The following is a 17873-nucleotide window of genomic DNA, read 5'->3' as shown; positions in this document are numbered from 1 at the left end:
TAAAGTTAGCTTGTTTATTTGGGCTTTTTCTTGTTTCCCAAGGTGGGCTTGTATTGCTATAAACTTTCCTCTTAGAACGGCTTTTGCTACATCCCATAGGTTTTGGAGTGTCATATCTTCATTGTCATTTGCTGCTAGGTATTTTTTAATTTCCTCTTTGATTTCTTCAGTGATCCATTGGTTGTTTAGTAGCATGTTGTTGAGTCTCCACGTGTTTGTGTTTTTTGCAGTTTTTTTCTTCTTGATTTCCAGTCGTATAGCATTGTGGTCAGAAAAGATGCTTGATATGATTTCAATTTTCTTAAAGTTACCGAGGTTGGATTTGTAGCCCAGGATGTGATCAATCTTAGAAAATGTTCCATGTGCACTTGAGAAGAATGTATATTCTGTTGCTTTTGGATAGAGTGTCCTATAAATATCTATTAAGTCCATCTGGTCTAATGCTTCATTCAGGGCCTGTGTTTCCTTATTGATTTTCTGTCTGGATGATCTGTCCATTGCTGTAAGTGGGGTGTTCAAGTCCCCCACTATGATTGCGTTATTGTTGATTTGTCCTTTTAAGGTTGTTAGCAGTTGCTTTATATATTGTGGTGAACCTATGTTGGGTGTGTAGATATTTAAAATTGTTATATCTTCTTCTTGGATTGATCCTTTGATCATGATGTAGTGACCTTCCTTGTCCCTTAAAATATTCTTCATTTTAAAGTCTATTTTGTCTGATATGAGTATTGCCACTCCAGCTTTCTTTTGATTCCCGTTTGCCTGGCATATTTTCTTCCATCCTCTCATTTTCAATTTGTATGTGTCCCTAGAAGTGAGGTGGGTCTCTTGAAGACAGCATATATATGGATCTTGTTTTTGTATCCATTCAGCCAGTCTACATCTTTTGGTTGGGGCATTTAGTCCATTAACATTTAAGGTAATTATTGATATGTATGTTCTTATTGCCATTTTATGAATTGCTTTGGATTTGTTTTTGTTGCTCTTTTTTCTTCCCTTCTCTTGTTTTCTCCTCTTGTGGTTTGATGACTATCTTTAGTGCTGTACTTGAGTTGACTTCTCTTATTTGTTTGTGTATCAATTGTAGATTTTTGGTTTGCAGTTATTCTGAAGTTTTGATCTGAGTCTGTGTATCTATATGAGGTGGTTTTAAGTTATTGGTCTCTTAATTGCAAGTGCATCTCCAGTGTCCTGCATTTGTACCCACCTCTTCTCATGATTTCTGATTTTGGTGGCATAATTGTGCATGGATGATTTCGTATCTTTACTTTATATATACCTTTACTGGTGAGCCATGTCATTTGTGGTATATTTGTTTTCCTGTTGCAGCCTTTTCTTTTCGGCCTAGAGAAGTTCCTTTAGTATTTGTTGTAAGGCTGGTTTAGTGTTGCTGCATTCTCGTCACTTTTGCTTATTTGTGAAGCTTTTGATTTCTCCTTCAAATCTGAATGAGAGCCTTGCTGGGTAAAGTAATTTTGGTTGGAGATTTTTTCTTTTCATCACGTTAAGTATATCATGCCACTTCCTTCTGGCCTGCAGAGTTACTGCTGAAAAATCTGCTGATAACCTTATCAGGGTTCCCTTGTATGTTATTTTTTTCTTTTCCCTGGCTGCTTTCAATATTTTCTCTTTGTCTTTAATTTTAAAAGGTCAGTTTGATTAATATGTGTCTTAGGGTGTTCTTCCTTGGGTTTATTTTATATGAATTTGAGCAAGTGGTTCCTTTCCCATGTTAGGGAAGTTTGCAGCTATTATCTCTTTGAATACTTTTTCTGTCCCCTTCTCTCTCTCTTCTCATTCTGACACCCCTATAATATGGATGTTGGTGTGTTTAACATTGTCCCAGAGTTCTCTTTTGTTTTCTTCATTTTCAATCTTTTTTCTCTTTTCTGTTCCACATCTGTAATTTCCACTAATCTGTCCTCCACCTCGCTGATTCATTCTTCTGCCTCCTGTATTCTGCTGTTAGCTGCTTCTAGTGAATTTTTTATTTCAGTTATTGTATTTTGCATCTCTTCTTGTTTAAGTTTTATATCTTGTATCTCTTTGCTCAGTGTTTCCTGGAAGTTATCCACCTTTGCCTCCAGTTTATTTCCAATGTCTTGCATCATTTTCAGCATCAACAGTTTAAAGTCTCTTTCTTGAAGGCTGAGAATCTCATCACTTAGCTGATTTTCTGGGGTTTTTTCTTTCTCCCTCATCTGAGTTATAGTTCTCTGTCTTTTCATTTTTATAGGTTTTTGGTGTGGTGACCTTTTTACAGCTAATAGAGTTGTAAGCCTGTCTTACTTCTGGTGACTGCCCCCCTTGTGGCTGAAGTCAGTATGGGGGCTTGCTGTAGGCTTCCTGATGGGAGGGGCTGGGGACCGGCAGCTGGGAGGTATGGGGTTGTTTATATCCTACCTGTTGATGTGGCCGCCTCTTCTTCTTCTGGGTGGGGCTTAGTCTCTGGATGGGATTAGAGGCGGGTTGTGTGCCTGAGAGGTCTTTAGGCAGCCTGTTTACTGAGGGGCGGGGCTGTGATCCCACCTGGGTTGTTGTTTGCCCTGGGGCTTCTCAGCGCTGATGGGTGGGGCCAGATTGTCCCAAAATGGCCACCTCCAGAGAAAGGCAGGCTGCTGAATATTCCTGAGAGCTTTGCTTTCATTGTCCTTCCCTGGCAACAAGCCACATTCACCCCTGTTTTCCCAGGATGTCCTCCAAGAACTGCAATCAGGTTTGACCCAGATTCCCATGGAGACTTTGCTTTGCCCTGGGACCCAGTGCAGGTGAACGTCTGTGTGCACCTTTTAAGAATGAGGTCTCCATTTCCTCCAGTCCCTTGGAGCACCTGTGCACAAGCCCCACTGGCCTTTAGTGCCAGATGCTCCAGGGGCTCTTTCTCCCAGTGCCAGATCCCCACACATGAGAGTTTGACGTGTGGCTCAGAACGCTCACTCCTGTAGGTGAGTCTCTGTGAACCAGTTAGTTTCCAGTCTGTGGGGCTTCCCTCCTGGGAGGTATGGGGTTGTTTATATCGTGAAGTCACCCCTCCTACCTCTAGATGTGGCCTCCTCTTTTTCTTCTGGAGTAGGATATCTTTGTTAAGGTTTCCGGTCCATTTGGGTGAAGATTGCTCAGCCTTTAGTTATGAATTTTGTTGTTTTAAGGAGAGAAGTTGAGCTCTAGTCCTTCTATTCCACCATGTGGGGGTGTGCATGGCCAGGCACACTGGGGCCCAGCAGCTGGGCGATGGACAGCACGCCTGGCGCAGATGCAGAGGAAAAGAAGACACATGCAGTTGGCACGAGGCAGCTGCACTCTGCTTCCGGCACTGCCTTGGCTAGGGGCTGGGGAAGAAGGTCTTTTTTTTTTTTCTTTTTTTGTCTTTTTGCCTTTTCTAGGGCCACACCCGTGGCATATGGAGGATCCCAGGCTAGGGACTGAACCAGAGCTGTAGCCACTGGCCTACACCACAGCCACAGCAACGTGAGATCGAAGCTGTGCCACTGGCCTACACCACAGCTCACAGCAATGCCGGATCCTCAACCCACTGAGCAAGGCCAGGGAGCGAACCTGCAACCTCATGGTTCCTAGTCAGATTCGTTAGCCACTGAGCCACAACAGGAACTCTTTTGTGGTTCTTCATTGGGGGAGGTTTAAGCCCCTCAAGACTCTATCTGATGAAAGTTGTGAATCAGCTCACCTGGAAGATGTAAAAGAACAGACGCATTCATGGATTCATTGGACAGATATTAAGGATATTCACAGTGCACAAAAACATGGCATAGAGATCCAGGGGTTGGCCCTTTAGCCTGTCTGAGGCCTCCTGCACACTTCTAGAACCTTATGGAAAGCAGGAATTGGGTTTGTGTTCTTATGAATCAGTTTTTGGTAATGACACCATTTTCCACCCTCTGGAAGCTGGGATTGAAAGGCTGCAGGTTCTGGCCGAGGAAGAGTTCCCTGAGAGTGAGGTCTACAGCCTCCTTACTTGGGAAAGTCAGAATACAACCAGTCAGCTCCCCAGAACTGGCATGTGGGCTCTTTTCATCTCATCAAAGGTCCCCTCTCTCCCTCCCTCAACCAAGCCCTGTTGTTTTGGAATTTACACGATGCATATACTGGATTGAGCTGTGACCAGGCTCCAAAAATAATGCTACCTAAAGTGACAGGAAGGAGAACAGTCATTCTAGCATCAGAGGAAATGGGTTTTCACAAGGGTCCTCCAGGCATGCAGGTCTAAATGTCCTGTTCAAGAGCCTCTAAAGATGTGTAATTTTTCTCTGAGCAAATGCAAAGGGATGTCAAATATTATGTAAATGCCCCTTAGAGGTTTCTTCTTATAAAGCCAAAGAATTTTATTTCCAGGGAGTTCCCGTCGTGGCTCAGTGGTTAACGAACCCGACTAGCACCCATGAGGATGCAGGTTTGATCCCTGGCCTCGCTCAGTAGGTTAAGGATCTGGCGTTGCCGTGAGCTGTGCTGTAGGTCGCAGATGCACCTCAGATCCCACGTTGCTGTGGCTGTGGTGTAGGCCGGCAGCTGTAGCTCCAATTCGACCCCTAGCCTGGGAAGTTCCCTATGCCGAGAGTGCGGCCCTAAAAAGACAAAAAAAATAATAATAATTGTATTTCCAAGTGGGGCCACCTTTATTCAATCACTAGATCATCCACCAGGCTAGAGAATGCACCCCCCCCCCCTTTCTGGTAAAGACCTGGAGGAAATTTTTGTTGTTGGTTTTGGAAAGCAAGAAACTTCTGGAGTACCCGTCGTGGCGCAGTGGTTAACGAATCCGACTAGGAACCATGGGGTTGCGGGTTCGGTCCCTGCCCTTGCTCAGTGGGTTAAGGATCTGGCGTTGCCGTGAGCTGTAGCATAGGTTGCAGACGTGGCTCGGATCCTGCGTTGCTGTGGCTCTGGTGTAGGCTGGTGGCTACAGCTCCGATTCGACCCCTAGCCTGGGAACCTCCATATGCCCGCTGGAGCGGCCCTAGAAAAGACAAAAAAAAAAAAAAAAAAAAAAGAAACTTCTAATCCCATTGCCCTGTGCAGCCCGTGCAGCATGTCTACTTATCAGAGGAAATCAAATAATGCCGTTTTACAACGAGAGTGCTTTTAAAGTCAAAGAGCCTTTGTTGTTATCTGTACCTTTGGGGACATGGTTTTTAAAAAATTAATCATGATAGCCAGTTGTTTAAGCAACAAACGCTAGTCACAGAGATCTGAAGGACCTCCTAGAAGTCTCCCAAGACTAAAGGGAAAGAGATATATATATTTTTTAGTTGAATTTAAATAATGTGACCTGGGGGGAGCCCTTACAAAGCGTGTCTTTATACCTTCTCTCGGCCTCTGTGTGTTCTCTTAGATTACTTTCAGGCAATTAAATATGAATTTCCCTTTGGCAATCAGTCCTTCTGTCCCAAGCCATAGATAGCATGCACCACTTCTGCTCACATATACAGTCTGTAAGTTTTGCGCATGTCGCCATAGAAATGTTGGCCTCAGATGCTCTCAACGCGGGGGAGACCTCGGAGAAGCATCTCAGCTGTCCCGAGAGCAGCTGGAGTCCCCGCAGTGTGGCTGGTGTGCTCACACGTCGGCTCTCAGCCTCAGCATGCCTGCAGCATGTCTGCAATGAGCCTCCTCACTTCCCCCCCGCCACCCCAAGACCCGCGGTCACCCTAGCAACAGGCAAACAGGGACACGCTGGGTCCATGGAAAAACATCTCCCGGGAAAGTAGCCGCTTGGATGCCATAAATCACTATGTCCTGATGTGATAATGGAAAACAGACTTGCCACGTCACTAAAGGGTGGTTAACAGCTGCACCAGCCCCTCGATGCGCACTGCTTCTAAAGCCACCAGCCTGTTTCTAAACCTCCTAAAAGGCTGGGGCCTTTCTGCTTTGAGCGTTGCGTTATACAGGGATACAGAACCCAAGCTTCCTCAGAGAAGGTTTGGTTGAAGATAAGAGGCCTACGACAGGCGTTCACTTATTCAACAAACGTCTTTTGCGTGGCAGCTCCTGCTGGCAGCCCTGCAGAAGAAGGAAAAGGGTACCTTCCTTTCTCTGCACAAATCTTGAGGTTTCATGGCAGTACTGGCCGGCTGCATTTTGAGTCGGCTAATGTGTATTGAGAACATACTCTGGGCCAGGCCCTGTTACATGAATTATAGTTAAAAGATAGAAGTGGAAAAGCTTTCATGGCTGAAATTGAGATTCAAGAGGTTAAATGTGGGCTTCCCAGAGGACGAGATCTGTGAATCCCATTTAAAGATGCGGATTTAGGAGTTCCCTAGGGTTGCACCAGGTTGTCACGGATATGACTTGGGTAGCTGCTCTTTCCACATGCCTCGGGGAAGAGGGGGGAAAGATGCTGATTTAGGGATCCTATCTTTTTTTTTTTTTTTTTTTAATCCTTTTTAGAGCCACATCAGCAGCATATGGAGGTTCCCAGGCTAGGGGCCCAATTGGAGCTACAGCTGCCAGCCTACACCACAGCCACAGCAATGCCAGATCCGAGCCACATCTGCGACCTATACGACAGCTTATGGCAATGTCGGATCCTTAACCCACCGAGCGAGGCCAGGGATCAAACCCGAAATCTCATGGTTCCCAGTCAGATTCGTTTCCACTGCGCCACGACGAGAACTCCCCTATCATTTCTTTAGCCTCTCCCCACCTTGTCATAACCCACATCAGCTTTCCTTGCTGTTCTTCCTATAACCAGAGTCCTTGAATTGCAGTTTTCCTGTGGAGTTATCACTTTATGCATTCTCCTGAAGAACCAACGATTGTTCTAGGAGTCAGTTGGGCTGATAACTATTGGACGAGGCCCAAGAGAATGTTAGATGCCTTTCCCTTAAGTAATTTATCTGATTTGTCTGAAGACAAGAAAAAAGGTGAGGACCTGGCCAGAGAAGGCTTCACGAAACAGGAATGAGTAAGAAAGTCTTCTATGTTGATTGTGCAGAAAAGGCCTTTGCTGGCTTTCACTTTCATGGGAATAACTGTCTTTTCCGTACAGCCTAGAGGGCAGTCATCTGCTCTCTGCTTGGTATGTCCCCTCTGCAAAGCACCATGATTTAGAAATGTCTTCCTAGGAGTTCCCTTGTGGCTCAGCAGGTTAAGAACCTGACTAGTATCCCTGAGGATGTGGGCTCAATCCCTGGCCTCCCTCAGTGGGTTAAGAATCTGGCATTGCCGTGAGCTGTGGTGTAGGTCGCGGATGCGGCTCAGGTCTGGCGTTGCTGTGGCTGTGGTATAGGCCGGCAGCTGCAGCTCTGATTTGACCCCTTCCCTGGGAACCTCCATATGCCATGGGTGCGGCCCTAAAAAGCAAAAAAAAAAAAAGTCTCCCTTCTTTTAAGTTGCAGTCTAGCTCACTGTAATCTGTACGGACCCAGCCTCCTTCTGCCCTGTGCAGCAGAGCTGTCTGGTTGAACTCTCTGTGATGACAGAAGTGTTCCGCCTCTGTGCTAACACATAACCACTAACCACTTGTGGCCACTGAGTGCTAATACTGTGGCTAGATCAACTTGAGAAGGGAGTTTTTATTTATTCCTTAAGATGATTTTTTATGTTTTTCCATTATCGTCGGTAGAAGTGGATTTTTTATTTTATTTCATTTTAAGAAGTGTAAATTTAAATAGCCATATACGGCTGGGGGCCACCGCATGGAATGGCCAGCTCTAACATAACGCCAAATAAATCTCGAAATATCTTTAAGGATCATCCGGTCGAAGAGACCTAGGATCAGCTGTTGAGTTACCTCCCTAAGTCTTTCTAGATCAATTCCTCCATGCCCTAAAGGTACGTTACCTGGGTTTTAAACCCCACCCAGCCCAGCCAAGCTTCAGTTGGGTGTCTTCCAGGTTGTGGCCCCTGCATCGTCAGCTGACGCCTGGGATTTAAGGGGAAAGGGGATACGAGCAAGATGCAGTTCAGTAAAGACCTCTGACCTTTAGAGTCAGAACGTCTAAGATGCAGAGACTACATAGGTCCTCCCATAACTAGCAGGGTAGTTTTGAACGTCGTACCTGACTTCTTGGACTCAGAAAAGAGGTTGGCTGGATCACCTCTGAAGTCCCTTTATCTCTGATCTTCCTTTCAAAATTCCTCTAACTAAGAATAAAACAATGAGAACTTGCTTTGTAAAGCTACTTGTAAAAGGCCCGAAGCACCAAATACTGGGCTGAATTATTTATGAGCATCACCCTACCCTCCTGAAGAAACTCAGACAGAAAACAGAGACCCAGAAATCCAAAGAGAGACAGGGCAGGACCAAACCCAAGCCCCCCCCGCCCCTCCACTGCTAAGCCCTGCAGGTCGAATGTTTCCCACGTTCCACATCAGCTTTATTTAGGGTAACAACACAAATCCCCACTGCACCCCTCCTGCCTGGACAGTTTTTATGATGATAAATCATTTTCCTGAAATAGTTCATCAAACTTCTCAAGCAGTTATTAGGCCGGTGCATGGGAATTAGTTGAATAAGACACCTTTTCTCTAAAGAACACCTGTGATACCCCTGGTAATTTGGAAAAAAAAAAAAACACAAGCAGTGTTCCATCTTTTGCTTTTTACATCATGTGCATGGTAAATATAGCAAGGCGGGCAGAGGTAGTTAGAAGAAACAAACCAAACCCGTTTCATGTGGCTCTGGTTATGTTAATGATTACAGAGAGTGCTTTTTGAACATTTACCGTGTTCCAGATACTGTTCTAAGTGCTTATCCAAGGCTTTGGTTTCCTCATCCCACAATGTTTTTAGAAGAGCAACAAATAAAACTGCTGTGGGAGTTCCCATCGTGGCTCAGCAGTTAGCGAACCCAACCAGCATCCATGAGAACGCGGGTGTGATCCCTGGCAACACTCAGTGGGTTAAGGATCCAGCATTGCCATGAGCTGTGGTGTAGGTCGCAGATGTGGCTCGGATCCCGTGTTGCTGTGGCTGTGGTGTAGGCTGGCAGCTACAGCTCCAATTAGACCCCTAGCCTGGGAACCTCCATATGCCACGGGTACGGCCCTAGAAAAGGCAAAAAGTCCACATAAATAAATAAATAAAACAGTTGTGGACTCATATATCCAATGCCAGGATCTGTTTCAGGGGATTTTCACAATGCTGTGAGACTAGTACTCTTAACAGCCTGATGTAACAGATAAGAAAGGTAGGGCTCAGAGCAGTTAAGTGAGTTGCCTCAGGTCACACAGTAGTGAAGTCTAGACCTTCCACGTGCCTGCTCTTGTCTCTGTGGACTACATGCATAGCCTCAGTCCCACCAACCTGCACAGGCCGGTCGAGCATCCTTTCCGCCACCTGTGACATTGTGCCAGAGGAGACAGGCTCGACCTCTCACTCAGGAGGTAGAATTTCTACTTCCCCAAACAAGTGATTAAAGTTTATGGCCTTGGCAGTCCTAGAGAGAATGGCCCACGATCATGAATAATGGAAGCTTTGTCTCTACAACTCCAAACATCCAGCGGCAAAGTGAACAATTCCGACTTCATACCTTTTCCAAGTCTCCAGATGGTTAACAGCCTGAATAGAGCGGGGCAGAGCTTTTATGACCCAAAGTCCATGAATACGGATGCTGTCTGTCTTACCAGCTGTGTGACCTCAAGTTAGTTACTAAATGTCCCTGAGCCTCAGTGTCCACTGCTGTACAATGGAGTAATAGCGGTTTTGCGAGATTATGAAATTCCTTGTAACACGCCTGGCATTCAGGAGGTGTCCAATAAATGCTAGCCCATTTCTCCTTGTCCCCACCCCCCTTCTTGGTTTGAGCGTCTGCAACTGTGCTTTTGTTTAAGCAGCATCTGACCTCTCGATGTGGGGCAGTGATCCTGTTACAGGAAAGAGGAAGCATTGTGTCAGGCTGGGTGGGGTCAGGCAGTGCTATGACCCAGCAATAAACTCAAGGTCATGGTCTACAGAAGACCTTTTTTCTTTTTTTGTCTTTTTGCCATTTTTTGGGCTGCTCCCAAGGCATATGGAGGTTCCCAGGCTAGGGGTCTAATTGGAGACGTAGCCGCCGGCCTACACCAGAGCCACAGCAACGCCAGATCCAAGCTGCATCTGCGACCTACACCACAGCTCACGGCAACGCCAGATCCTTAACCCACTGAGCAAGGCCAGGGATCGAACCCGCAACCCCATAGTTCCTAGTCAGATTCGTTAACCACTGAGCCACGATGGGAACTCCTATAGAAGACCGTCTGTGTTTGAAGCTTAAAGTAATGTTACCGAGGAATCTTAAAGTAGTAGCGAACAACTTGTCTTATGTGGTTAAACCTCCTATATTCAGGGTTATAGGGCAGTCAACCAATGTTAAGGGAAAAAATCAATATGGCCTATACGTCTAGAAAAATGGGGTTTCATTCTCCTCAGGACCTGCAGCTATTAATTGTGACAAGGCCAACAAAGTGTTGACTGGGAGAGGAAGTTAGGGGACTTTCTTGAATACACAAATCAAAATGATGTACAGTCGTGTCACACTGATGGTTTGTTGGAGTCCGCGGAAACTGCTAAAGAGTTTAAAAGAGGCAAACATTTCCCCAGACCAGTATGATGGAAGGAGAGCTAGACTTGGGGGGCAGACACACCAGGGTTAGAATCCCAGTTCTTTCATTACTTGTTGAATAACCTGGAACATGTTATGGATGTTTCTCAGCCCCAAGATTTCCTTAGCTGTTGGGGGGATCACAATAGTACTGGCTTCCCAGAGTTGTGACCACTGACTCTCAAATTCAAGGGCACATCAGAACAGCCTGAGGAGTCACTCACTACACTATAGACCCAGGGCTCCACTCCTTGAGTTTTCTGATTCCGTTTGTCTGAGGTGGGGCTAAGAACTTGCATTTCTAATAAGTTTACAGGTGATGCTTTTGCTGCTGATCCAGGGACCTCGCCTTGAGAAGTGCCAATTGTTAAGAGTCAGGATGATGAAACATACTCAGACTGCCATGAACCACAGTGATATGGCAGTGACAGTGACAACGATAATTGGGTCATTGCACTGATGTTTCGCCTTTGATTTTTTAAATAATTAGGTGTGGGCAGAAGAAAAAGCTGGTGATTAACAATGGCAATGGACCTGTGGAAGAGAGAAAGCCAAGCGGACTCAATGGAGAAGCCAGCAAGTCTCAGGAGATGGTGCATTTGGTGAACAAGGAGTCGACAGAGACCCCAGACCAGTTTATGACGGCGGACGAGACACGGAACCTGCAGAATGTGGACATGAAGATTGGGGTGTAACCACCTGCTCCGTGACCTTAGAACGAAAACTGCCATCAGAGACACAGCAATTACAGGGAGCTGGGACATTTCACAGATGCGGTGTGCTACTGATTGTTTCATTGGGGAATCTTTTTTTTTTTTTTTTTTTTTTTAAGCATAAAATTTTCTATTCCTTTTTTGGGTTTTTTTTTTGTGTGTTTTGTTTTTTAAAGTCAGATCCAACTTCTAAAAACTGCATTGCTTTCTGAAACGAGGGCCCCTTTATAATCGGCACAAATTTGACTGTTCCAGTTCCTGCCTGGAAGCCTCTCACCCCCTGGGGTGGGCTATGGATGGCTTCTAAAAACCTCCGCAAATCCATCTTCTCGATCCCTAACTTTCCCTCCACCCCACCTTCCAGGTAGCAGCCACCTGCTAAGGATGTTCCCCAGGGCTAAAAGGGATTGGTTCTTGGGAGGATTTTTTTTTTTTTTTTTTTAACTTTATGGGAGGAAATTTGAACGGGTCTATGTTGCCCTTCCAGCAGCCCAATCCCTGGGCATGTCTTTCCCGTGGGGTAGGGGCTGGGGGTGTACTGGCCCTGCATCCCCTGCTACAGACCCCCTGGGACATTTTCAGATGCTTCTGGGAAATACCCAAAGGGTGCAACTATTTATCTCTAACAAGGTATTTATCTATGTTTTTGAACTATTAAACCCTGGAGGTCCTTTAATCAGTATGATTTCTGTTGTTACTTTGTCAGAGACCTAAAAGGGTTTTCCTAATAAACAGCTGTACTTCTCCCACCTTAACCCTTTGCGCTGTGATCCCTCAGTTTCTTCACCAGCAAAGTCTGGGTCCCAACAGCTCGTCGGGAAGACGTGAGAAAGTCTGCCTCGAAAGTCTTATCTCAGATCTGCTGGGCCCCCATTCCAGCTTCCCTCAACCAAATCTCGCAGAAGGTCAAGGCGGCAGCACTGTTTTCTTTCTGAGACTCTTGAAGACGTTCTGTCCTGTCCTAGAACCGGGATTGTGAGAGGAGGAGCTTCAGCTGCTTTTAAGGATTAAGAGCTACCGATTCCCTCCTGCCGAAAGCGATGAAAAATCACATGACATGTGCATGACTGACCATTTGTGATGTCCCGTCCCATGTCCTAGATGCTGACCCTGTGAGTGATGTCCAGAAACAATATGGAAGTGCTTTCTGACCTTTTGCAAGGCAAGGAGAAGCCAGTGGAAATAAAAGAGCATAGACAGCGGCCAATCGATTGGCACAGGTTAGGGGAGCGGGGGAGGGAGCAGTGTAGATCCTGTTGGAGGATTTTTATGGCTGAGTTTATTTGTAGTTTACCAAGCCAATGGTCTGTCCCGGATGCACTTGCTACTCAAGGTTAAGGGAAATGCCTGGAAAATCCCTCAAAAGGTTACAGGGCTTCCCACCACTGGAATCTCATCACCACATCGGCAGGCTTATGGCTAAATAAGAATGGTTTTATCTCTTGCTTCACAAGTCCTCTGTGCCCTTTATTTATTTATAAGTTCAGGAGGTTCCATCGGTCCTGGAACTTCCAAAGGCTACTTGTAATAGAAGAAATGGAATCTGTAAAATAAGGGTCCCCATAGAACGGGATCTGCTTTCTTAGGACCCCATAAAAAGTAACCTGTTGCCTAAACTGATATGCTTCACTGGCAACTGATAGGCTTCAGCCCAAATAGGAGGAGGAGGAGGAGGAAGAGAAGAGGAGAAAGGGCCGATAGAAATCAGGGGTGCGCTTACACCAGGAGTTGAGTTCGAAGGAAATATTTAAAAGAGAGAGGCCAGCTTTCTGCTCCTGCCCAGCCTCTGCTCTCCCCGACCTGCCCTCCCCTTTCCCCGTCAGGGTCTTTGAAAACGGCCCTTCTCCTCTGTGAACATTCTCGGTCAGCTCCATATTCAGCGGATGTTCTTTTTTATTTTCAAGTTGAATGAAAAGAAAATAGACATCAGGCCACGCTCCTGTTCCTGCCACTCATGGCCAAGCCCTCTCGCTTCCAAGCGCTCTCTGGGTCTCCTGCAGACCCAGACAGGCCCGGGTGGGCTCTTTGACGCAAATGTAAAAAGCCACTGCGGGGTCAAGTTCAGGAGGGCCACGCCCGGCTCTACCAGTCCCCCAGATGCTCTTGGGACCCTGGACAGTCACACACGTCGCAAAGGGATGGATGGTTTTCCACCTCTTCTACACATTCCTGTCAAAATAGGCTGAAAGAGGAGCTTATCTTCTATTTTATTTTGGAATCATTAAATATGATCTTTTATTATTGTTTTCCTTTGCTTGGATATACCTCTGTGTTCTCAAGATGGGAAAAGGGTTGGTCTAGAGCCTCCGTCTTTGGTTGGATGCGACACGCCCGCAATATCACCTGTGCTCACAGAATAGGATCTGCTCTCTGCCATGAGAAACAATGGCATGACTCCAGAAGCACTGCTTGACCACATGTCACCCCTACCAGTGACTTGCCAGGTGGCCTGGGCTAAGTCATTAAACTGGGCCTTGTTTGGAAAGGAAAGGGGCCAGCATTTTATTATTTTCCAAAGCTTAAGAGTGCAAAGTTGAGAGGTTTGCAAAGCTAAGAGCTTAAGGTAGAATTATTCCTAGAACTGTAAATCTTTTGTCTCTCTTGAGGGCTTCTTTTAAATGAGCACTGGGTGGAAAACAACACGGGGCCAAAGACACCTTCATATCTGCATTTTGCAGATTCTAGTGGGGCAGAATAAATGTCTTCAGCAGAATCTCTCAAAAAATTTTCCATTGAGACCATGCCACCTAGAATCAGTTTCATAGGCAACCCGTATTCGATCCAATTCAGCAGAGGAGTAAGGGAAAAGAATCCTTGACTTCTTTACAAGAGTGAAGTGTACTCAAGAATTAAAAACAACATTCACCTTTGTGTCACAGGTCTACCTTTTCGTAAATCCCTTGTGTTGAATTTTCAAAGAATAGGTCATTGTTCATGCGTGTATGATAACCATGGCTTGATTTTTCAGAGCACACCCTGCCTTTGATTTTTGTACTTCTTGCGATGGACTCATAATAATGAGGAAGGCATGATTTGTATCTTGCCAAGTTGAAAGCACATATTGGAACATATGAAAAAGCTACTATTAAAAGGCTAAAGGAAGTGAACTCAGGAGTCTCTGATTTAAAGGGGTGGAAGTTCCGGGGGGTGTGCCAGAGCTGGGATGAGATGCCATCTGGGTAATTTAGACACATGAGGCTAAAGGTATATGAGGTGGCTGAAATTTCACACACATCTTATTTTTTTCTAAAAGGAAAAATGACATGAATTTCTATCACTTGAGAGTCTTCTTTTGGAGAAAGCTTAATCTTCCATAGAGAGTGTGTGATCCGCACAGGTCAAATTAAATGAGATACCATGAAGTGTGCGTTCTTTAAAGACCAAGGACTACCCTTGGCCTTGTAGTTAAAGAGAGGAGCATGAACATGCTCACCTCCATTCCCTCATGCCAGCCTCTAAAAAGACAAGAAAGAGAGGTTGCAAAAAGGCATGACCCAATGGGGTCAAAGAGAATGGAGGAAGACCTATCAATAACAAAAATCTGAAGCGGGAAAGCGATGGTTCCTTGGTATCTGTGCAAATGTGGGAAAGTGAAATCCTAAGGCAGCAGTGGGAAAAGCTGAGAAGCAACCAGATTTGTGCAGCGGAACCCCCAGAGTCACAGGAATTGGCAGCACCAGCTACTTCGAGATAGGGTAGAGAAAGCAGGGCTGAAATTAGGACCATGGGTTTAAAGTCTATTTAAGATGCAGACAGAAGCCCAGATCTTCCCCACCCTAAGTAACTAAAGGACTCTTCTTCTCCAACCCCAGCAAAAGACTGAAAGATTCTTCTCTGAAGAGGGCAAGAAAGACTTTCTGGCTGAGGGACAAGACACAGACAGTTGACATGAGAAGTATCATGCTGAAAAGTGAAGCCATACACCAGGGGTATCAAGTCCCCCTGGGCTTCTTCCCCACCTTGGCTTCCGGAAGGCTGGCAGTCGAGCACACGTGCTCCAGGCCAGACTCAGTCTTTCTAGGGAATCTGATAATCAGAGCAAAGCTGAAAGATGCTAACAGGATAGTTCCCCAAGGAAATAGCCCAGCAAAGCAAGCTACAAGGAAGATCTCATGCCCCACCAGGCACAAAGCACTCTTAGATTTCTATGGCTCATTTTCACACAGGCTGAGTGGAGACAATTCACTGAGAACTTGAAAAAAATTAAAAAAAAGATCATTCATAATCTCAGTAAGAAAAGAGGAGATAATGTCTATCTATGAAGGAACACAATGCTAGGGTAAAAAGGAACATTCAGCAAACACCTAAAAAAGAAGCTCTTTAAAATTTAAACATGAAGCCACAAATTAAAAAAATAAACTTAACAGAAGGTACGGTAAATAAAGTTGAAGGAAAATCCCAGGGAACAGAACAAAGACAAAGCAATGGAAACAGAGGAGAAAATATACGAAAAGTCTAGGAATAGGAATTACAAAAAGAGGAAACAGAGAGGAGTTCCCTGGTGGCTCAGTGAGTTAAGGATCCAGCATTATCACTGCTGTGGCATGATTTGATCACTGGCTCAGAAAATTCCACATGCCATGGGGCAACCAATTTTTTTTTTTTTTTTTTTTTTTTTAAGAGAGAGGAATTCCTGTCATGGCACAGTGGAAACGAATCTGACTAGGAATCATGAGGTTGCAGGTTCGATCCCTGGCCTTGCTCAGTGGGTTAAGGATCCAGTGTTGCTGTGAGCTGTAGTGTAGGTCCACAGATGTGACATGGATCTGGCATTGCTGTGGCTGTGGTGTAGGCTGGCAGCAATAGCTCTGATTAGACCCCTACCCTGGGAACCTCCGTATGCTGCAGGTGGGGCCCTAAAAAAAAAAAAAAAAAAAAAAAAAAAGACAAAAAAAAAGAGAGAGAGAGAGAAAGCAGAGACCACAAAGAATAAGTCACCCAAGAAAATAAATCAAGAAAATTCCCCAGAATTAAAAATGAATATCTAGATTTAAAGGACTGAGTGCTTAGCACAATGGATGAAATAGACACACACTAAGGCTCATCATCTTAAAAATTCCTAACAGTCAAGGCAAAGAGATTATCCCATAGGCTTCTGAGGAGGAAAATGTTATGTCACACAGAGGATCAAGAATCAGAATAGAAGTGGGCTTCTCAACAGCCACTTTGAAAGAGAGTACTGGGAAACAACACCTTTGAAATTTTGAGGGAAACATTCCCAAGCTAGAATTCTAAGGCTGCTGAACCACCAAGTAACTGCAAGAGTGGGGTGAAGACCTTTCAGGTATGCCCTGTCTCCAAACCCATTCGCCCATTCCCAGGCAGCTCCTGAAGGATGTTCCCCATCAAAACAAGGGAGTTACCACGCGAGGGGAAAACAGGCGATTCAGAAACCAAGGTGAAAATGATGATAAAGGGAGATGCTGAGATGACCACTGGACAGCATGTCTGGGGAACAAACAGTCCAAACTGGACTACTGATGAATAAATGAAACAATACATGCCTTGTCTTGCATAATTGACCTCTAGGTTAAAAGAAAATCACTTTTTGGGCGCTCCCATTGTGCCTCCGCATTAACGAACCTGACTAGTATCCACATGTCACGGGACAGCCAAAATTTTTTTTTGTCTTTTTAGGGCTGCACCCGCAGCATATGGAGGTCCCCAGGCTAGGGGTTGAATCGGAGCTGTAGCCGCCAGCCTACACCGCAGCCACAGCATCACCGGATCCGAGCCACATCTGCAACCTATACCACAGCTCACGGCAACGCCGGATCGTTATAACCCACTGAGCAAGGTTCCTAGTTGGATTTGTTAACCACTGAGCCACAACAGGAACTCCAGCCAAATTTTTTTTGTATCCATGAGGATGAGAGTTCGATCCTTGGTCTCACTCAGTGGGTTAAGGATCCGGCATTGCCTTGAGCTGTGGTGTGGTTGGAAGACGCAGCTCAGATCCTGCGTTGCTGTGGCTGTGGGGTCAACCTACAGCTGCAGCACCAATTTGACCCCTACCTGGGAACTTCCACATGCCATACATGCAGCCCTGAAAAAATAATAATAATAATAAAAATTTTTAAATTACTTTTTGGTTTTACCGGCTAACTCGATGCATTTAAAACTTCTTCAAAACATAGTAAGCCACTTAAAACAACAAACATCGGTTATTTCTCATGAATCCACCCACTGACTGGGTGCTTCTGCTTCTGGCCAGAGCTCCCTTGAGCATCGACTCATGCACTTGGCTGTGGTTAACAAACAGGGCAGCTAGACTCACAGACATTGAAAAACTTATGGTCTCCAAAGGAGGCAGTTTGGGGGGCAGGAGGATGTGCTTGGGTTATGGGATGGAAATCCTGTGAAATTAGATTGTTATGATCATTATACAACTACAGATGTGATAAATTCATTTGAATAATTTTAAAAAATTAATTAATTAAAAAAACAAAACAAACGAACAAACAGGGCAGCTAGAAGCTGGCTGATCTACCATGGCTTATCTGGGATGGCCAGGATCATTGGCGTCTCTTTCTGTGGGTCCCCCACAGGCCCCCAACCATCGCATGCAGGCCTGGCAGAGTTCCGAGTGAGAGCAGATGCCCACGACACTTCCGGAG

General features: G+C 45.4%; 1 protein-coding gene across 15 annotated transcripts in view; it reads left to right on the top strand.

Moving 5' to 3' along the window:
• The window catches only part of CD44 (CD44 molecule), a 95745-nt gene extending 81382 nt beyond the window's left edge, over window positions 1-14363 (top strand). For all 15 annotated transcript variants that reach the window (XM_003480710.5, XM_085011506.1, XM_085011508.1 and 12 more), the window contains one exon: window positions 11034-14363. In XM_003480710.5, coding sequence (XP_003480758.1) covers window positions 11034-11238 — 205 coding nt within the window. In that variant the 3' untranslated portion in view covers window positions 11239-14363. The remainder of the gene's footprint in view (window positions 1-11033) is intronic.
• The last annotated feature ends 3510 nt before the right edge of the window (window positions 14364-17873 follow it).

Source organism: Sus scrofa, chromosome 2 (assembly GCF_054392235.1).
Source record: "Sus scrofa isolate SSC_HxYL_T2T_F1_AM1 chromosome 2, Sscrofa_HxYL_maternal_Yorkshire_Landrace_v2.0, whole genome shotgun sequence".
In the NCBI taxonomy this organism is placed as follows: Eukaryota; Metazoa; Chordata; class Mammalia; order Artiodactyla; family Suidae; genus Sus; species Sus scrofa.
Note: the sequence above shows the minus strand (reverse complement) of the source record. Positions and strands in the feature narration are given on the sequence as shown.